At 49.8% G+C, this 21,992-nt stretch overlaps 1 protein-coding gene across 3 annotated transcripts in view; it reads right to left on the reverse strand.

Moving 5' to 3' along the window:
- Positions 1–21,992, reverse strand: part of FKTN (fukutin) — a 534,769-nt gene that overhangs the window by 442,092 nt on the left and 70,685 nt on the right. For all 3 annotated transcript variants that reach the window (XM_069630830.1, XM_069630831.1, XM_069630832.1), the window contains one exon: positions 8,052–8,111. In XM_069630830.1, coding sequence (XP_069486931.1) covers positions 8,052–8,111 — 60 coding nt within the window. The remainder of the gene's footprint in view (positions 1–8,051; positions 8,112–21,992) is intronic.

Below are 21,992 nucleotides of genomic sequence, written 5' to 3' on the forward strand. Positions count from 1 at the left end.
AAGGATGTTATCCGGCCCTCGACCGGTGTTGCATGGGAGGGGACGCGAATCTTCGCGTCACTTGGAGTTGTTGGGGGCTTGGGAGCCTCTGGGGGTGGATCCCCGACCTCTCCCTTTACCCCGGCGTTGGCCTCTTTGGCTGTACTGCCCACTATTGGTCTGGTAATTGGTGGCAGGGTATTGTTGATGCTGACTTTGTTGTTGTTGTTGGCGTTGGCCACGAAAAAAGCGTTTGTTGCCATAGCCGCGTCTGGTAGTGGGCTTAGAGATTTGGTCAAGAGTCTTGATAGTATCGAACTCTTTTTTCGCCATCTCTAGAGCTTCATCCACCGCTTTTCCGAAGAGGTTAGAGTCCTCCACAGGTTTATTTATTAAAGACGCCTGTGTCTCCGGTTTAAACCCTGAGTTGCGCAGCCATACATGGCGTTTTAGGAGTATTCCCTGCACCAGGGAACGTCCCGCTGTTTCTGCCGCGTCCAGAGAGTTTTTTACAATGCTCTGGTTCACCTGGGTTCCTTCGCCAATAGTTGAAAGTAGGCGTGTACGTAAAGGCTCCGGTGCTTCCTCGGCGTCCTTGCGCAGTTTGGCCCACTGCGCGTCTGCATAGCTAGCAAGCAAAGAATTGTTGTTCGCAATTCTTGCTGAGAAGGCAGCCGAAGAAGTTACTCTTTTTGCAAGGGCATATAGCCTTTTGCCCTCCTTGTCAGGGGGTGCCTCACTGGTGGAAAGTGGTACCCCTGCCCTCTTTCTAGTATTAGATACTACTAGGGAATCTGGAATGGAATGTCCCCTAATGTAGAGCGGGTCTGAGGGAGAAGGAGTGAAAAGTTTTTCAATTCTCGGATTGACCCCTCTGATCAATGCGGGAGTGGCCAGCGAAGGGATGATTCTTCTCTTCACTGAAGCTAGGAGGGGAATGGTCTGGCTGACCGGGGGTTTCTCTTTAATTACTTTTTCCACAAAGTCTAATTCTGGAGAGAGCTCCCCAGTGTCAAGTTCGAAATGTGCTGCTGCTCTGCTCAACAGTGCATTGAAAGTGGGCTGATCGTCAATTGGAGACGTGTTCCTAACCGGTGAATTGTCAGGAGGATTTAGGTTTAGGACATCAGTGTCGGAATACACTGATGGGGATTGCCAGGGGTGCGAAGGTCCTTCTTCAGTGTCTTCTCGGAAGCCTTCTTCTATAATGTCTGGCCTGTCTTCCAGACATTCCTCCTGGTTCTGTCCTTCTTGATCGTCCATGAAATCATCCTCCTCCTCCAAGTATTCTTCCTCCCCAGTGAGGTCGTATACGTTATGGAAGTCTGAGGCTGTGTCCACCTGGGGATCGACTAGCCTCGGATTTTTGGCCCTGGGGTTCCTCCTGAGGCCCTTCTCTAGTCCTCTTGGGAGTTTGAGGGGTCTGGGTATTCATAAACCTTTCCATCCTCTCCATACAGAGGTGGAGTCTTTCCATGGTTTCATGGGGTACCCCAGAGCGGTCTGGCGGGGGAAAAATAGTGTCATCTAACTGGAAACGGCTCGACCTCTCCCAAAGCGTCGAGGAAAGTGTCGAGGAAAGTGTCCCGTCGCCCTCCGAAAAACCTTCAGGTGTGCTGGGTGACCCCCCGACTGAAGGGGGTAGTCCTTGCCTTTCTTCGGGCTTTTTCGGCGTGTCTTTCGACTTATGCGTAGCGCTCGACGTGTTCTTCGGCGTACGCTTCTGGGCGTCGGCTACAGCGATCCTCGCCAAGCTTTCGGCGACTCGTTTGTCGGCGACTCGTTTGTCGGCGGAAGCTTGCGTTTGACGCTATGGGTGTCAAACGCTCTACGGCGGTATGCGCCTTCTGTTGATGCGCGCCGGCCGATGGTTTGGGGGCGGCGCCCTTATTTGCCGAAAGCCCAGTCGCTGGTCGCGGCTGCGGTTGCGAGAGGGGCTTCGAACCCGAACGGTCCGAGGAGGCCGCCGGTGGAACCTGCGTCTCCTTGGGCACCAAAGCTCTTTTCGTCTTAGACGAAGAAGAGCCGTGGGTTGTGTGCTTATGTGAGTCTTTGTGTGCGTCAGTGTCGCCGGGGTGTTCATCCCCATAAGCAGGGCGTGAGCCGAGCCCGTCGGGGCCGGGGACAGACGACGAAGCGCACAAGCGCTCCTTAGAGGGGGTTTCGACTTCCGTAGCGGAGGTCGTGTTATCGCGTTCCTCGTCACTGTCGGTGGTAGCAGCGGCGGGTGAACCTTCGGCCTTCGATATCGCGTAGGCCGCCCACCTTTTAACCCTACGGTCTTTTAGAGTATTAGGCTTAAGAAGCCGACAAGCCGCGCAACCTTCCTCCTTGTGATCGAGGGGCAAGCAGCGGTTACACCGTGAATGCTTGTCCTCCAAGTAAATTTGCCTTTGCAAAGCGGGCAAAACCTAAAGGGTGTCCTCTCCATAGCCGAGGCAATAAATCGCGATAAGCACCCCAAGGGAAAGGAAGGGGAAAGGGAAAGGCATTCTCAGAAAAGACCCAGAGATGTCCCACGACCCCACTCTCCCTACTGTATATGGCCTGCGAGGCCAGGCCACGTGTTCGGCAGCGCCGAAGGATTTCCTCCGGTCGACCCTCCGTCGAAGATTCTTTTCGGCGGAGAACAGGTTACAACTGCGTCGAGGGAGGGATTATTAATATTATGAGAAAAAACGACCAAAGGTCGACGAGTTGCAATGTCTCTCGAGGAGCTCCGCGTGAAGGCGACCAGAAGCTGGGCGGAAAAAAACAATCTGAGGGACCTCGACGCGTGAGGGATTGTGGGTACAACGCACGTCACTATAGGGATAGTGTTTCAGACACGCCTTGTCGACGTCCCCTTTTCGACTACGAAAAACAAAATGCAATACTCCGCAGTGACCACTGGATGTCGGACCTATGCACAGCATGTGATTCTAAGCAGATTAACAAACATCAGAAATCTGGTGATCGCCGCCAGATGAATCTTAATGGAGGCATGGGCTAGCCCAGACTTTGCCAGCGAAAGCAGGTACGGCAGCACTTGAGGGGCCGTAATCCGAAGGGGGTTGATCTTCTGTGCTCGGCACCAGATAGAGAACCTCTTCCACTTATGACCGTAGCATTTGAGAGTCGAGGACGCCCTGGCCTTTGCAAGAACCTCTCTGCATTCGGCCGGTATATCGTAGCCTCCAAACTCTAGCGCTGCAGGAGACAAGCCTGCAGGTTCAGCGACGCCAGGTCGTGGTGGAAGATGGCGCCTCCTTCTCTGGAGAGAAGGTCCGCGTCTGCCGACAGCTTGATGGGAGGGGACATTGACAAGTCCAGAAGGTCCGGGAACCAGATCTGCCTCGGCCACGTCGGTGCGATGAGGATCATCCTGCACCGGGACCTCTTGAGCTGGCTGATGAGTCGAAGCAGCAACAGCAACGGAGGGAACGCATACAGGTATAGGCCGCCCCAGGGGAACGAGAACGCATCGCCCATGCTTCTCGGCTGGGGAAACCTGCTGGCGAAACTCTTGCACTTCCGAGTTCGTCGCTGTTGCAAACAGGTCGATTTGGGGTTTGCCCCATCGTCAGAAGAGTTGATCCACCTGATCCTGGCGCAGTTCCCACTCGTGACACGCGCGCAGCTCCCTGCTGAGCAAGTCGGCGATGGTGTTGCTTTCTCCTGCCAGGTGGAGGGGAACCAGGAACATCCCCTGGGCGACCGCCCAGTGCCACAGATCCTGTGCCTCCTTCGATAGGGCTGGGGATCTGGTGCCTCCCTGCTTCCGTATGTAAAACATTGTCGTGGTGTTGTCCATGAAGATCCGCACCACCTTGCCCTTGAGCGACGGGAGGAACGATTTGAGAGCCCAGAACACGGCTCGGAGTTCCAGGACGTTGATGTGCAGGAGCCTCTCCTCCGGGAGCCAGAGGCCTCTTGCGTGGAGATCTCCGGTGTGGGCGGCCCAACCTTCCAGGGAGGCATCCGTCGTCACCGTCTCCTGGTACGCCGGCGTCTGAAAGTCCTTGCCTGCCGTGAGGTGCGCTCGAACGCCCCACCACTGGATCGCCCGCCTGAACACCTCGTTGAGGGGGACCCTGTCTTCGAAGGTGCCCGTCGCCTGCATCCAACGGGCGTCGAGAAATTCTTGAAGAGGGCGCATCCGTAGTCTGCAGAGGCGCACCAGGTAGATGCAAGAGGACATCATCCCCAGGAGGGACTTGATGGACCTCACCCTGGCCACGTCCGTCGCTAGCAGGCGCTGCGCTTTGCCTAGAATGGTCTTCGTCCGTTCTTCCGACGGGGCCGCCTCACTGTATCGAGCTTCGCTCCCAGAAACAGGGCCACCTGCGACGGGACCAGGTGGGACTTTGGGTAGTTTATGGCGAATCCCAGGTCTGTGAGTAGCTGGACGGTCCTCGCAGTGTGTTCGACGGCGAGCTCCCTCGTCCTTGAGCGGATGAGCCAGTCGTCCAGGTAGGGGTAGACGTGAATCCCCAGCAGGCGCAGCCGCGCCGCCACTGTTGCTAGGCACTTGGTAAAGACCCTGGGGGCCGACTTCAATCCGAACGGCAGTGCTCTGAATTGGTAGTGGCGTCCCTGGACGACGAACCTGAGGAACTTTCGGTGACTTTTGAGGATGGGAACGTGGAAGTATGCATCCTCCAGGTCCAACGACGATAGAAAGTAGCCTTCCTCCAGCTGTCCCAGTACGTGCTGGAGGGTGACCATCCTGAACTTTTGTGATCTGATGTATTTGTTCAAACGACGAAGGTCCAGGATGGGGCGCCAGCCGCCCGTCTTCTTCCTGACGAGGAAGTACCTTGAGTACACCCCGGAGCCCCGGAGCCTCTTCGGGACAAGCTCGATGGCGCCTTTCCTGAGCATCGCCCGTACTTCCAACAGCAGTTGTGGGACGTGATTTTCCTTCCTGGCCACAGGTGGAACGTGAGGGCACTTCTTCAGGAATTCGATAGAGTGTCCTCTTGCCAGGGTATCCAGCACCCAACTGTCGGTGGAGATGGACTTCCACACGCCGACGAAATTCGCCAGCCGGCCTCCCACCAGGGTGCTTCGGTGGGGGCCCGAGACCACGGCCGGTTCAGTCCTGCTTGGAGGTGGTGGCCTTGCCGCCCTGGCCACCTTGCCGACGGCGGCGAGGCGCTCCCTGCTTGCCGCGACCCCTGTAGGGCTCCTGAGACGAGGAGCGTGCCGCCTGGCGGTAGGACGACGAGCCACCGCTGGATCCCTTGGAGGCACCCTGTCTGCCTCCGGAGCTCCGAAAGGGCCGTCGTTGCTGAAGGGCTCCTAGGGCGCGGGCCGTCTCCGTGTCCGTTTTTATGGCTTGGAGGGATTCGTCCACCGCCTTCCCGAACAAGTTGCTGCCGTCGAACAGCATGTCCAACACCCTGGTCTGGACGTCCTGACGGAAGTCAGTCGCCCGAAGCCAACCCCGTCGTCGTAGGCAAACACTGTTGCCCAGCTGGCGGAACCCGGTATCGGCAATATCGGTTGCCACCGTTATGGCGTGGTCCGACGCCACCTCGCCCTCTTGCAGTATTTCCAGGGCCTCGGAACTCTTGTCGTCCGGCAGGAAGTCCAATATGGGGGCCAGCTTATACCAGAGCTCCCTGTCGTAACGGGCCACGATCGCCAGGGCGTTGGCTGCTTTGATTGTCGTCGCCGCCGACGATATGACCCGCCGCCCCATGGCGTCCAACTTCTTTCCCTCGCCGTCCGGCGGGGAATTCGACATCGAGGCTCCTGACCCCGCCGCTTTCTTCTTAGCCGCCGCCGAGACGACCGAGTCTGGCGTTGGCTGGGCCCTGAGGCACAGGGGAGCGGTTTCGGGGACCCGGTACTTCTTCTCGTACCGGTCCCGTTTGGCTGGTGCCGTGGAGGGGTTTTTGAGAACCGACAGGCCCTCCTCCCAGATGTCATCGACTAGGGGCACCGCGATGACCGTCTTCCTCTTCGCCTCCCAGCGCTAATAGAGGAAACCTTCCTTTTTCTGCTCCTCCGGGCAGAGCTGGAACAATTCCGACGCCCTGGCGATCATGGCGTGGAATGAGCCAATCTCGTCGGGCGGCGAGGCCCGTGCGACGGGAGACCCGTTCCGTCGTCGTCGCCCTCAGAACCCGTCGTCAAGCCCAACGCACCGTCATCTCCCGACTCGTGGGAGGATGAGGAGGGAACTGTAGGCCTCACGGGGGCAAGCGGAGGAGAGGGTTGGGTTCTCTGTCGTTTGTTCTGAGGACTTCCCGACGGGCCAGGTTGCGGGTCCTCCGGCCTGGGCCGTGGGAATCTCGTCCTTATCTCAGAGCATAAGGACTGAATGGCAGACAAAATGGCCGCCGAGCCATCCTGAGGCCTAGTATCCGGCCGCGCCAGAAGGGAAGGCCGCTCTTCCTCACCATCGTCGTCTTCCTCGGTTATCTCCCGAGGATCTTCCTGACGGGATCGAACCTTCTCGAATTGGACTTCGAGGTTCCTCACGGCCTCGGTCAGTTCCTCCTCCGAGGCTGACTCCGAGCTCGAGGAGGGCACCGTGCCCCCCCTCGCTTCTTCCATCATGGCGGCCACGACGATGGGCTGAAAAGAGGATTCCCTCCTTGGCGGCAGGGAAACTCTAGTCCCAGAGGCAGTCTCCGCTGGCGGTGTCTCTGCCGGCTTGGCCAGAGTCGCAGCGATAGCCTCGATAGAGGCCTTCGCCACCTTAGGTGCGTCCCGGGCCTTCTCCTTCGGGGAAGGGGCGACGCCTCGCTCCCCATCTTCCGAGATCAGACGGGGCTTCTCCCGAAGCTTACCCGGGGTCTCGGACTTTCTCTTCCCCGAACCGGAGCGTTGGCTCGTGGTTGACAGTGCCGGGGAAGGTGCACCCTGCCTGGCGACCGAAGAGCCCGACCTTTCGGCGCTCCCGGAGCCAGCGGACTCGCGGCGCTTGGCCTGGTGTTGGGCCCCCGTCGCCGCGGTGCCCGCACAGGACTTAGAAGCCCGCTCGGGCCCTTTCTTCTTCTTCTCACCCGTCGAGCCCTTCTCCAACCAGCTTGCGAGACGGGATTGACGGTCCCTCATGGTCCGCTCCGACAAGTTCTTGCAGAACTGGCAGTCCTTCTCTACATGAGTCTTGTCCCCATGAAGACAGAGGCATCGCGAATGTTCGTCTTCCTTAAACACATTCTGCAGCCCACATCCAGGGCAGCTGCGAAACAGCTTGGGTCCGGGCAACGAACTCGCATCCTGGGCCATCTCGAAGTAGGCCGCGAATCTTCGGGAATCCTCCAAGAAGTTGATTCGACGAAATCTTCACCCTTGAGGGGCGTAGGAAACTCCCGCAACGGGTAGCCGTTAACGGGAGTAGAAACGGTGGAGCTTGAGGCTCGATTAACCGAAAAATTTGAAAAATCACCTGAAAAAGCGCGAAACACGCAGTAAAAGCTCGAGAGCTAAGCACGAGGAGTCCCAACACTTGAACATGCGGTAAAAATCGGAAGATGGCTGCCAGAGGCGGGGCTTAGGTAGAGGGCAGTCATTGGCTGTGGTCAGTATGACGCAGAGATCAGTGATTGGTTACTACTACGAAAGACAGATCAGAAACTAAACTGATACTGATTTTTTCTTTACCGAGGATTCCCAGCCTGACGGGGAATATTCATGAGCATGTGAATCCATGCCAGACCCCATGCTGGAGAACCAAGATTACCCAATTAGCATTTGACAAACATAAAATCTCGGAGTTCACACCAGAACAGGAAAACAAAAACTTACTTTGATCACTCAAAAAGGCTTTTTTAAACACCAGGACAAAGATCATTTATAGTCAACATCTGTTGTAGCATTAAAATACATCATTTCTCCTCTGCAGAGGAAAAATTACACAAGTCATCTAACTGGCATACACCATATCAAAAATATTTTTTTCACTGTACCGTGGGCAATTACTCCATTGCCATTCTGCGTCACAATGAAAGGGGCACTGCCACCTCAGTCATTTTTCTCAAATAGTGTCATCCCTATTAATGAAATACTGACTGATGACCGTATTGAACTGTGTAAAAAAATGTTTTTTAAAAAAAAAAAAGGTACGGCAAGCTTACCCATCGGGGACTCTCATGTGCCAAGAAAGATCCTTTGAACTTGGAGAAAGCAGATCCATTCTGAGATGAAACAAAACAACAAGAACCATTCAGGGATGGTTAATGACTGAACCTCAAAAGGTGCCATCAGCTACATGATTCAATAAACAAGAAAAAATTCAATGCACCTTTAGCAATGAAGGCACACAGCACTACAAGGTGAACAATTCACTGAACATTCAGTGGAACTATTGACTGAAAACGTAATGAGTTCCCAATAGGTAGAAAAGGATAAAGCTAAATATGCACTGAAGATGAATTTAGAATGGGGTAAAGAAGTGGCCTACAGTCTACAGTATGTAGACTCCCCTATTGAAAGGTTGGGGGCAAAGTAGATGGTAGGTGCTTGCAGCAGGTTGAGAGAAGAGGGGTCAGAAACGTTGGAGGGAAAAAGTACACATTTTGTAGTCTCTAACCCATATTATTATAATTACATAAAGCAGTGCATTCGTCTTTTTAAAAATGGCATTCAGAAGTTAGTTTTACATTGTTACCCAGTTTAAAGAAGAAAAGAAAATTCTTGCATTATACCATATTTAAATCAGTTGTCCCAGCATTGCCCTATCAGATCAATAATTCCAGGGCTGGTGATCTTATTTGGTCCTTGACAACTGAGAAGGGGGCTAGGACAAAGTCCCTGCCTGGGCCTGTGGACAGTTGCTAGAGTGGCCTTGGGGGTCGGGCAACCCAAGCCACTGGATAAAGGGCTTTTGGGAGGAACACAGAGGATACTGGTGTACTCTCCAAATGTCTGGGTCACTTGGCAGGGATCAGTAACAGTAGTGATGCGATAAACCTTTCCAAATATAGGACAAGCAATACTAGCTCTCCCCTCCCTCCCGAACAAAGCCTCTTAGGTTAGTCACAGTAGCGATACCATAACGCCTCCCCAACATACCCCAACCAATAACAGGACCTTCCTTTTTTAGAAGAACCTCTGAGAAGATAATTCACAGCACCAATATCAAAATCTCCCCCCAACAACATAGCCCAAATATTACAAAGTCTCTCCCTCTGTACAGAAACCCTGAGGTCAGTCACAACAGCCATACCATAATACAGCTCCAAAATAGTCCAATCAATAACAGGCCCCTTCTTCCGAACAGAACCCCTGACAAGGTCAGTCAAAGTAGGGATACTATAACCCATCCCCCACATAAGTAAACCAACACCTGACAAAAGAGAACCCTGGTAAAAGTCCACAGTGGCAATAAGATAACCCCTTACCAGGCCCCTTTCCAAAACAGAACCCCTGACAACACCATCCTCAGTCATCAGGAATTGGAGTACGAGGCACACCTTGCCGAAACTAGGATCCAGTGATCTTACCATTCGGGAGTCCTGTGTGGTTTGTGTGCCTGTCTGCCTGCATGGACTTGCAGACAAAGACCACCAGCCTGCAAATATGCAGGAACATGGTGAACTATGTGCAACAAAAAACATCCATGATCCTCATTACCAAACCACAATCCAACAGCCGTGTCCCCAACAACAGTACACATCTGAATTCTAAAATGGCAGAGGCTTAGGCTGGCCCTCTCGGGCTCACTCTAGTCCACATAATTCTGTAACCCTGTGAAACGATACTAGCCAGGTACACAGATGGCCTTTTGTTTTCCAGTGTATACTTGTGACCCGCACTACATGCCAAGACGTCTGGCATCACCCGCCAAGACGATGATCTTTGGGATCAAAACAGAAATGGTCCAGCCCACGCTCAACCACAAGAGTTCCTGTGTTGAGGGCACTTTGATATTTACTTTTTCCTTGTTGTCTGCCTGTGTACCAATTCTCAGCCTGTCCTCACCTTGCCTATTGCCTGGTGCTGTTAGGGCTTTAAACCTATGACTTTTATTCCTGGTTATCAGTCTTGTGATTGGCTGCTCGCCCTGGGCACTGTCTGCACTAACTAGTGACACTATCCTCTATTGCACATAATAGCCAGCCAAACCTATACCACACCATGTGAATTTCTTCTTGGTTTTCTTTTGAGACTGATGCTATTATTTTCTGACAGCTACTTTCGTACTGGATTGTCTTATGCCTGCCATGATCTTCATGGTGGATCCCATGGAACTTCAGCAGCACCTTGGACTAGCATCCCTCATTGGTATGTGGGTGATAGAGTCACGTAGTTTCCCGGCACTACCCACTTCTCTCTGAGGTATGTTGGGTCTTGCCTTCTCATATATGCCTGTGCAATGGAACCTCTCTAACACTCTTTGTGCTCTTCAGGAGCTTTAGAGAATTTCTGAGATTGTTCCTTCCAGCTTAGTGCCAGGTGATAAGATGGATTTATAGAATCTGGCCTGGTGGACAGATTTCAGGAGGCCAACCTAGTTATAGTGAACAAGGAGCTCTGAGAGGTTAGCCAAAACCCAATCAAAGTAAACGTGGAGAGCAGTCACGGTTATTCTCAGGAGAGTGCGAGTGGGGTCAGGGGCCCTCAATGCGTCGACACAGTACAGCACACACTAATTCAATTTAAATAGGCTCATACATGCATCAAAAGTCAATCATTCAACATGCAAGTATATAAAAATCAGTAATGATGGAACCAAATCACAAGTGAATTCACCCCAACTTCAGCGGTCCAATCCCCAAGAAGAACGGGACCTTGTGCCCAAAAATCACAGGAGCCACAATGTTTCTGACGAGAAAGGAGTTTATATGGACGTTTTAATTTACTTGTGTTAGTTATGGATCAAAATACTTTGACAATTCTACTAGGTAAGAAACGTGTTCTTTTGTATTTCAGGAGTTACAACCCAGGTTTGACGCCCAAAAAGCAGTGGAATGGAAGGTTTACGAAACAAAGGTACTTATTCCCAATGTTATCCTATGGAGGATGCGGGTGCCTGGGGGACAAATGCTTTGCGTTTACTTATCCCTCCGCCCCCTGACTCCGATTTTCCAGTTGGGTCCAGATGGAAGATGCACGATTTGGCAAGGAAGAAAGGCAAGATTCACTGATGAAGGCCTCTTCAGGACACTTCTCAGGATGGGGAAAATGGGAGTTCAAGCAACAAACTCCACACACAGTTGATGACAGGCGTCCTTCCAGTCACTGTCACAGAAGCTCCTCTAGGACAGGACGCCTTTAATGCTGGTACACAAATTCAGAGGGAAGGCGACTTGTACCACAAGCTGGAGACTACCAAAGTTCTGGGTGCAACCGCATCCTGCTGATGGTTCTACTGAGGGAGCCCACAAGAGAGCTGGTGAGTCCACAGGATGGTCCAGGGACCCCTCCAAAGGCTCAGGGCGGCTAGATCCCAGAGAAGGAGTCGAGACCGTTTGGTCCCACCAGTGCAAGGGTTGAAGCATCGCTAGGATTTTCAAAGATCATGTAGTCCAACAGGGCTTCTCCGGGCAAGATGCTGGAAGGGCTTCAGGAGTCTTCTTTACATCTACAGTCGGCTGTTCTTCTAAGAGGGATTCCTGGCTCCAACGCTGATCTGAAAATATGGCTGTAGGAGTCCTCTTCTTAACAAAAACTCAGGCTGGGAGCAAGTCCAAGTACAAGGATCTGCACCATTCAAACAGGCAGCAGTTGTCCAATCAGGGACAACTACTGGTTTCACTGATGCCCCACACCTAAGCTCTGGGACCATGGATGTGGAGTGGAACCAGACATTCCCACCACCTTCCTGGGCCACACACAAAGGCGTCACTAGCCTACGAAAGCAGCAGTTTTCCTGGGCAAGTGCATGACCTGGCAAAGCAGGAAGACGTTCAAGCTATAACATGGCCAAAGAACGAGCAGAAATCTCGTGGCATGGCCATTTTCGGCATTAGACACGTTTAGTAGCCATACACAGTAAACGCTACTGTGCACACTGGAAATAACACATTGTAATAATGTATCTGCAGCCACCAGCTTGTCTTTAGGCACATATAAAAAGAACCAAATGTCCTAAATGTAAAAATCTAGGGTGATGAAAAATGACCCCCATTGCACAGCACTGTAAAGTGCTGTGTGCAATGTGTAAAAGTACAAGAATACAAAAGGGAAACAGTTTGCCAGTACTGATAGTCGGAAGGACTATCAGTTTCCTCACAACACGATGAGCAAAAGATAAGGGAAGTGAAGCTAAAGGCTTTACTTCCCTTCAAAAAGTCAGAACAGGTTCAAAAACAGAGCAAAAAGAAAGACGTCCATAGAAACCATGGCAGGAAAGTTACCAAAAGAGAAATCTTTTCCAACACTGGGTTATCCATTTCCGTGCTCCCTGAGGCATAAGCAGGAATGTTCAATGAATCATCCTTGTAGACGTGTGGGAACTGTTACAAATGGCCTCAAGAAAAGAAAAAGTCTTAAAGATAGTTCAATGGATTTGATTAAAAGGTACAACATATCTCACCCCCTACCCACCCACAAGAGAGTGTAGCCATTGTATTGTATTTAGCTGAATTCTGAGTGTAGCCACTGTATTGCATTTAGCTGAATATTGAGTGTTGCCACTGTACTGCATTTAGCTGAATATTGAGTGTTGCCACTGTGTTGCATTTAACTGAATGCAGTGTACCCACTGTGTTGCATTTAGCTGTGTTTTGAATGTAGCCACTGTATTGCATGTAGCTGGATTTTTTAGTGTAACCATGATATTGCATGTATTGTGTCTTACTACTACCTGCTCCCTCCCTCTCCCACTCTACTCCAATGCCCTCCATTTCTCACCGCCTGTCCGTTTCCTGTGCTTCAGATATTCTGCACTCTCACTCACTCTCCTCCTAGCTCCTCTCCATCCTTTCTTACTATACTATTCTAATCCCTCGAGACTCTGCTAGTCAGGGATATGGTATCCTACTCAACCCCTCCAGCGATATGGAATCCTGCTCACCGGTAGCCAGTCATAATGTCGAATGCAAAAAGTTGAATCCAAAAATGTTGAAAAAAAAATGTAAAAAAAACATTCAAATGTGTTTTTTTTAATGTGCATGTTTTTTGGGCTTTAGCTAGTAAAAATAAACGGGGGGGTGTGGGGGGGACCCCCCCCCCATCAAAATGTTTTTTTTTAAAAAACACATTCGACATCATTTTTTTTCGACATTTTTGCATTCAAGTTTTTTGAATTCGACTTATTCACTATAAATCCTGCTCACCCTTCTCGCCTAACCTCACTCGCTCTCACTTCCCTCCAGCACACACACTCCCATCTACACCTGTGCCCCAACCTTATAACACTCTCTCCACCTATCTCTTACAACTACCTTCACCCCTCCTACTTCAACTCCACCCTCACCACTACCGCCTTGCACTCTCTGCACCCTCCTACCACACACATTTTCTCTCGCTTTCAATCTCTCTAATCCCCATACATTTTTTCCCTCTCTCTTAACCACCTTTTACACCCCTCCCTTTTCTCACCCTCCACTATATACAACTGGTTCCACTCGCTGTGTGAATTATCTCCCTTGCATGATGCTCCAATTCTGCCACCAATTTGACCTCACTGCTGCAACCAACACTCTGCCCTTCACTTGATTCTCTTTTATACTCTGCGCCTTCTTCTTCTAAACTTCACCCATTGGTTCCAGCGCTCACCCGACACTGTGGGCCAATATGTGCATGGAATTTTGTTTTTCCTTTGCCATGTTAAGTCGTCTGCCTTTCTGAACCAATCGTTGCTCTGTGTGTGACAGCAGTTTTAAGTCCTTGTCAATTGTCACATTTCGGGGGTTCTTGCTTGTGTTGTTCCGGTCCAGGTTTTCCTCATTCTTCCAGGTGCATTCTGTGAGTTGAAGATATACAAGAGAAGAGAGCACTGGCAAGAAAGAGTACTGGGAGGCATTGTGTGACAGAGGGTGGTACCATTGGCAGCATGCATGGCATTTGAGGGAGTAACAGAGACTGAGCCCCTGGTCTGAAAATCACTCACCACACTTCTGGGAGAGGCCCTCTCCTCCTCCCCTTCTGGTAGGGCCATGACCCTGACCATGTAATAGAACCAGATAGGTGCCTAAGAAGCATTGCAGTCATGGTGGACAGGCCTAAAAAAAGTCAGGCAAGGGATGGGTTGCATCTGTTTGGAGTGTGAATGTGTTTGGTAAAGAAGGAAGATGCATTGTATAGGTGTTTGAATGGGAATGTGTATGAAGTCTGCAGTCATACAGCTGAATGTATAGTGCCAGTAATGTGTGGATTCTTATGACCCAGGTGTTCCACCCATCATGCTCAAAGTATTTGGCCAGGGCGGTGGGCAGCGTGGGTCTTTCTTTTCATTCATTGACTTACAATGTAACTGAAGAAACTAAAGAATAAATCTACTTACCATGGTAACTAGTCTGAGTGTTAGGGAGAATTCTCAGAAATGTGCTAATTCCCTCCACCTTAGAGACCCCCAGCAACTTTGCTGGATTTTGAGGACTTGATTTTTTTAACCTGGAGAGAGTGAGACCCTTTTCCCCACTCTCTCATGTATTTTAATGTGATTTTGTACTCTGCGTTTCTTTTGGTTGTGGAGTCTGACAGACTCCATAGGCATCATCTTTTACATTGTGTCACACTGCACCTTCAGTGCAGTGGCACAGGGAAGTCTTTCAGATTTCCCAAAGGATTAAATAACTTCTCTTGGATAAACTACTGTTTCCAAGAGCAGTAAAGTGAAATTGACTTTACTTACATTTGTAACTTTCTAGACCCAGCACACACTATTTTACAATAGAGTGGTGGAGGGGTTACCTAGTATCCACTTTGTCTAGCTTCTTATGTAACATTTTTATGTTACCCTTTCCTCACTGGATGGCTGGTAGCAGTGGTTTCGTGTGGTGTGCATTTACCGCAGGCTGCGTTCGCAGGTGCAGTAAAGCACCCAAGGGTGCCATTTTTGTCAAAATGGCCAGGTCTTCTGTTTTCACCATTTCCTTGTTGAAAGGTCCTTCTTGAGATTTACTCTGTGTGCCAAACCAAGTTTGGTCCCATTGTTCGCTTTGCCTTTGGCGGGATTCACAAGTGAAGGCTGCCCTCTGCCTCAAGGGTGTCTTGGGTGGGCAGGAAGTGAGGGAGGTGCCCGAAACTCCCAGTGCTTAGTCTCCTAGGAGACCCAAATGCACTCTGTAGTGATTGGCTGGCTGACTGTCCGGAAAGTACAGCCACCCTGCTGGGGGACTGACAGCTGGGCTGGAATGAATAGGAGAGAACTGAATAAAGGCAAGGCTTTTGGCTTGGAAGGCAGAGTCGACCACTGGATGAAGGAACCGAAGTAGAACTTGCAGAGGACGCCTGCTGCAACTCCTGGACCTTTGTTTTGCCTGGTGAAGCCCTGCTGCTGTGCTCAAACGCCAAATTCGTATCGGCATAAGCCCCTGTAAGGACGACTTCTCCCCTAGAGTTGGTGGGACCAATCAACTCTAAAGTAAGCCACCTGGACAACCTTCTTGGAGCTGGTTGAATTTCCACAGAGTTGCTGCTGGAAACCGAATAGCCAGGGAGAGGAACACCAGATTGTGTGCGTTGCTTTTAAGTTGGCAAAGAGCTCCAGGAAGATCCTCCGGACTCCCAGGAAGCAGCACTGACCAAGCCTGAGCCCCCTCAACTGAGTGCGGGACCCCAGAAGCAAGGAAAGTCCATCTCAACAGCCAGGAACCGCGGTGTTGCTATTTGCGGTAGTCCCAAGGAGCTGAAACACCGAAGTGCTACTTGTTTGAAAGATTGCCTGTTGCGAGTGGTGACCGTCCCATTGTAGTGCAGGAGTCCCCAGAAGTCCTCCCTCTTGTCCTCACGACTAAGGCCCAGGAACAGTGAGACCTGCAGAGCTGCACAGGAACAGAAGTCACCTGCTGCACTTTTTCTTCAATACAAAGGTACTGTAATGTCTGAGAGAACGTACCTCTGATTGTAGAGTTGCTTGCAGCTTCTACTGCTCACAAGTCTAATCAGCTTGTGGCCCTACATTTGATAATTCTTTTCTTCAAAGACTCCTAAAACAATGTGCAAAGACTTTTCTACTTACCTACCAGAAGTGCTTTATCCTATATAAGACTTTTGCCCATTGACTATGGCCTGGCCTGTTATACTGAATGACTCTGCTTAGGGGATCCAAAAGTATTTGCCTGCTTAAGAATATTTGTGGTCTCTTGTTGTTCTAATAACCTTTTCCTTTTACAACTTCTAACAGTATTCTAAATGCCAACAGTAAGATATTAATGTCCCCAGCACCCTAGCTATTGAAGTCACCTGAGGGTGTAGGTTGTGTCTGTGGGCCACCCCAAAGGGTCTTTACTGATTTAGAAACTCAGAATGTGTGTTTTTGACGTGTATTTGCTTGTTACTGTTATATTGCTCCCTTCTGAAAAAGGCTTTTTCTAACTGACTGATAAATACATTTAAAATATTGTATTCAAGAAACCTTGTGTGTTCGAGTTTATTTCAATACTAGTCACTGTGAATCTCTGTGTAACTCCCCTACAGCTAACATTGACCCCTCTTGAGATAAGTCTGGCTGCTCAACACACTACCAAAACTGTGTAGTACAAGCTTATAGCGAAGGTTGGTTTTCCTATACCTGTGGTCAGAGTTGTGTGTAGTGCACCCAAATGGTACTGCATACAAACTTTGCTGAACACTGGAAAGCTTACTTCACAACAGGATACTAGGGGACTGAACCACAATTAAATAAACATTTGCTGTATCCAATTCATAGCAGGAGACTGAATCTAACCAGCCTTTCAAAACATTCCGCTCATTCAACTTAAAGCAATGTGGCCTTGTGAATAGAAACATGCAGTTATTCTATCAATAAATGTTAGAGTGAAAAGCAGTTGCAAATGCAAGGAAGAACATTGCATATAGTCAACTGTAGAATATACTCATGAAAACAGGAACCTTTCATTTTCTTTTATTTAATTTATTTGTATCGCGCCGGTCGCCCGCAGGCATCAGGGCGCAAACATGAAGACTCAACAGACACAAAGAGACTAACATGGAGACGGGACAGTATAGAAAAGAAGGTTTTCAGCTTTTTCCTGAAGGTTGGTTTCTAGTCTTAGATCTACAGGCAGACGATTCCATTTGACAGCTGCGGGTATGGGGAAGGCCTTTCCCATTCCGTTGGATCTCTTGTGAGTGGCTCCTGTGATTTGGCCACTGTGTGCAGATCTTAATGAGAGGCCTGGAACATATCTGGAAACATTTGATTTGAGCTATGCCAGTGCTTTCCCATTAAGGCATTTATGGACAAGCATCATGGCCTTGAACAGGACCCTGTCTTCCACTTTCAGCCAATGAAGCTCCCTTCTGGCATTACTAATGTGATCAGACTTGGATTTCTGCTTGATGATTTTGATGGTATTATTTTGTATGTGCTGGAGTTTTATGGTGCACTGTTTATTTGCACCAAGCATTAGTGAGTTTCCATAGTCCAGCCGTGATAGTCTAATTGCTCTGGCTATTGTCGTGCAGTTCTCTTCACTAAGATAAGGTTTTATACCTCTTAATAGCCTAAGATGATACAAGCAGTTTTTAGTCACATACGCGGCCTCAGCATCGGCACTCAAAGATGCCTTCATGATCGTACCCAGCGTCTTAACCTTTCCTGTAGTGGGAGTTCCTTCATATGGAATGACTCGTATTGAGGGGTTAATTTGGCTCGCGCTTGATGGGAGCCAAAGATCATTAGCTCAGTTTTCTTGCTGTGAAGGCATAGCCAGTTGTGGTCCATCCATGATTCGATGAGGTTGTACACGGATGTGACCGAGTCGCTGTCCTCTGCGTAGTTTCCACTCATTCCCTGAGTGCAGTCGGGAACAATGACAACAGAAGGATTTTTCTCAAGCTGAAATGTCCAAGTTGTTTCCTCTGACGCTCTTGCTTCCTCTAAAATGGAAGCAGCATAGCCCTAAACAGTACAGCCGCAAAAGCAGTGAAGGTATCTCCCTCAGTGATCCAGTACTAACAAGTTTCATTTGACAGCTGGAATATGAGCGCTTGAACCTGGAGTCTTGCAGATACCCAGGCATTTGCACATCTGCATATGAAAGGCCTCTCTTCTATCTGCACCCATCTTTAGCCCCTGCCTGTGCACACAATCTTCCATTGCCCCTTTGGCACCTGCCCAGTCCTTCCTTCTCTTGCCGCCCATGAACTCTTTTCAACAAATGTTGATGTAGGTTGCATTTGGCATACAGTAAGTTGGTGCCTTCTGGATAATTGCTAACATTCTTTTCAGTGGTTTTCAAAAGATTTAACATAATAACTTTATAAAACGAACACACTTAGCAGCCCTCTTTACTAATACGGTAATTTACAAGATGGCACGGACGCTCAATAAAATAAACTTTAGGCAAATCTTTACAAAGCATGTATTTTCTTTAAAAGTCCTGCAGTTGGCAAAAGTGAAGCTACAGAGCCTCAAAAGCTAAGCAATTTGTCAGCTGAGGTGAAATCCCCCAAAGGGCACCCACACCAATTCTCCAAAAAACCCTCTATACTGTGGTGAGTGGCGTCACAAAGGCTCCTGCTTCGCTCTTGGGCGACAGCTGCAGTGGCCATGGGGGCTTGGTCCCAACAGACACTAAGTGATACTGTGCACAGGGGCAGAATAGGGTCGCCTGGCTCGCCCCACCACACCCCAGTCACATGGTAGGGGCTTGTTACACAGAGAAAACCCTTAATCTTGTCCCTTTAAGGTAGCCTGAAATTCTGAGAAGATCCTGTCATACTATCCGACCATGGACCTGTATTCCGCAAATCAAAAATTAGAATCATTGAGCAGGAAAGAGCAGCCTACTCCCATTAAAACTGGGTCATCACTTTGGGAGATGCAGGGCACAGAACAAATGTGGAAGCAGTGCAAGAGGGATAGCATCCACATGTGTGAGCTACCACGCTCACAAATTCCCAAATGTATTCTATGTTACGCTACAGAACTTGTAGAGAATTTTGGTCACCAGTGAAGAGAGGGATACTGTCACTAAAGGAATGTCAATTGTTACAATATTAAAAAGATGTGTTTATTATAATAGGGTTTTAAGTTTCAATTTCAAATAAAATGCATTTGGCATCACAGGAAAAGCATAAATCACAACTCATGTGCAGGATACCAAAGTTAACTTGTGGGGTATGGGTCGAAGGGCCCAAGGTTGTGATCTCCACAGTCTTTCTCCACAAGAAAGGTCCAGGTGCAGGCTTGCTTGGGGAGGTCCAGTATTCCTACACCATCCTTCCCTAAGGTGTACACAATGGCCCTCATAACGGGTTAGACGCTAATGTGCTGGTGATTCTGTAATTTTGGTAGCATCATTTCTGGCAACCGCAATGAAGGAATCACTGGCACACTACAACTCTGCGGGAGCGTGCAAACTGCCATGTCGGAAACACCAGCATTTCTAACTATTGCTGGTGTTTCCGTGAAAAAACCTGCCTTAAACACTGTTTCCGCCATGCAATTAACGGAAAAACCGGTGATGGAGCGACCAATGACCGAAACACTGGCAACAGAAACACCGGTACAGGAAACATCATCACAGGAACTGGAAGCTCACCAGCAGCCTTTTTGAAAAACACAATCCATATAAAAAACGCCCACATCCTGTAGCCATCTGGTCACTGAAACACTGGCATGTCTGGAACATCCAAGGCACACGTCCCAGAGGTCCGTCAGAGGAAATCACGCTTTACAGTGCCAGAATTTACAGTGCTAACAGACACAATTGTGGCAAATGCTAACAAACTCTTTGCCACAGACCACAGGTGGACAAGCCAAAGGAGAAAGTCAGCAATATGGGAGGAGGTGGCACAGAAAGTGTCGGCTGTGGGCCCTGTCCCCCGCACCCTTAAAGGTTGTCACAAGCGGTGGGACAACCTCTGCCTCAGAGTGTGCAACCTGCTCTCACAGCCCACAGGAGGGAATGCCTGGCAACCGGACGTTGGACAGCCTCCCCAATCAAATGAATGTCCTGTGGAGAGAAATGCTGCACAGTGCTGCATCTCGAAGGCATCAAGGAAGTTGGAGCGGCAGAGGCTGGTGCAAGAACTCAAGCAGAGGTTGGGGAGTACAACATGCCACATCGAAACAATAAAACTGAGTTGACGGTGAAATGCACAACACACAAACGGGAGCCAGAACCAATTGCATGACACCAAAACACAACCACTACATGAAATGGGCCATAGTACAGGGCTGCAAGGAACCCAAGCATTGCACCCAAAACATGTTAACATATATGGTGACATGAATACTGGTCATGTGCACAAAGACAACATGAGAAGTTGCACATACACGAAGCACACACCTGACCAAGGAGGCATTCCTGCACTACGATCAATGTGCCCCCATACCACACACACATGCATCAAAGCTGTTCTGACATCCAGACACCATGTACAGGCAGAATGTCACACAATGACGTAACTGTATACTGCAAGTCTGTTGGATGACCCAGAAGTGATGAACTGCATACCCATCTCACCCACTGACAGTGAGCATGGTGGATCCTCAACATCACAGCCACCCACGCAGAGGTAGGGGACCACACCCCGCGCCACCACAGCCCAGACAACATCAGCCTCAGCAACGCAGCCCAAGGGTCTTGTGGACCAGCAGCATACCCCTGTTGCGCAGCCAATAGCCATTGAGGCTGTTCTCCTCCAGGCTTCTGGTCCTGCTGCTCTCTGCTCCTTGGCGCCACTGGTCCAGACAACATCCCCAGATTGCCCATTCTTTGGAAAAAGACCACACCTCAAAATAGTCAAGTGTAGTCAGGTGTGAGTGATAATTAGTCGTTTTTTCTATAGCCAGTTGTTGTTCCTATGGGAAATCTTCATTGATCTTAGTTGCATCTTCCTCGTCTCAGTGCTTGTTGGGAGGGGGAGGTGGGGTATGATTGAAAATACCCCATGAAGGTTGGGGGACAGTGGGTTGGGGTATTATTGGGAATGGGAGAATACCATTTCTCACCCTTGGGTATTTTCCTCTGAATCCCTCATGACGATCCACTCAGGTGATGATCCCTTGCTTGCCCACCCCCAGGGTCGGGATCCAAAAGCGATGCCCCTTCCCTGGAACCTGAATGGAAGATTCTGAGGGAGTTATTGGGAGAATACAGTAAGGTTTCTCACAATACATAAAATTACGCACATGAATGCAATGTCTGGACATTCATTTTTGGTGTGGTCTACTTTATTGGTGCTGCATGTCACATGCAGTGAGGGACATGGGTTGTGTGCAGTGGAAGGGTGGTCAAAAGAAGTTCTAAATTTCCTGTCGGGCTCTACGGCCATCTGTGACATCCATGTGTAGGTGTCGTTGCATGTCTTTAGCTGCATTCCCATCTCCATCGTCTTAAGCATCTGCTGGAGGCATGTCCATATCCAGGGGCAGGGGTACGTTGCGTCTGATGCACACATATTGTGCAACATTGCACAGGCCAGGACCATCTTCCCTACCATAACTGGTCTGTACATGAGTGCCCCCCTGACCGATGTGGGCACCGAAAATGTGCCTTCAACAGTCCAAAGGTCTGATCAATGGTTGTCCGGGTTTGCATGTGTGCACGAATGTAGGCAAATTCCTGCCGAGTCTGGGGGTCTCTCACAGGGGTCATCATCCACGGCAGTAATGGATAAACTAAATCCCCTGCAAGGAATGGGACACAATGCGAGCCATTACATGCCAGTGAATGAACAGTGCTTACATATTTGGATGCATGTGTGCGACACATGCACCTGGGATTGTGAATTGGGGGGCTCTCTTTCGCCCTGCTGCACCCTGTGACAGCCAATGCTGGACATGCTGTGTGTGCAGGGTTCGTCAACCAGGGATGGGTTGGTGGAGTTAGGACCAGACTAGCCACTGACTGGCCATACTGTGAGTTGCCCATATGCCTGCGCATCGACAATGTCCGAGTTGGATTTTGAGCTGCCCCTGCCACGGCTGAGACTGCACACAGTGCATTGCACTC

The sequence above is a fragment of the Ambystoma mexicanum genome, chromosome 6q, assembly GCF_040938575.1.
Source record: "Ambystoma mexicanum isolate Mex_15411 chromosome 6q, UKY_AmexF1_1, whole genome shotgun sequence".
Classification (NCBI taxonomy): Eukaryota; Metazoa; Chordata; class Amphibia; order Caudata; family Ambystomatidae; genus Ambystoma; species Ambystoma mexicanum.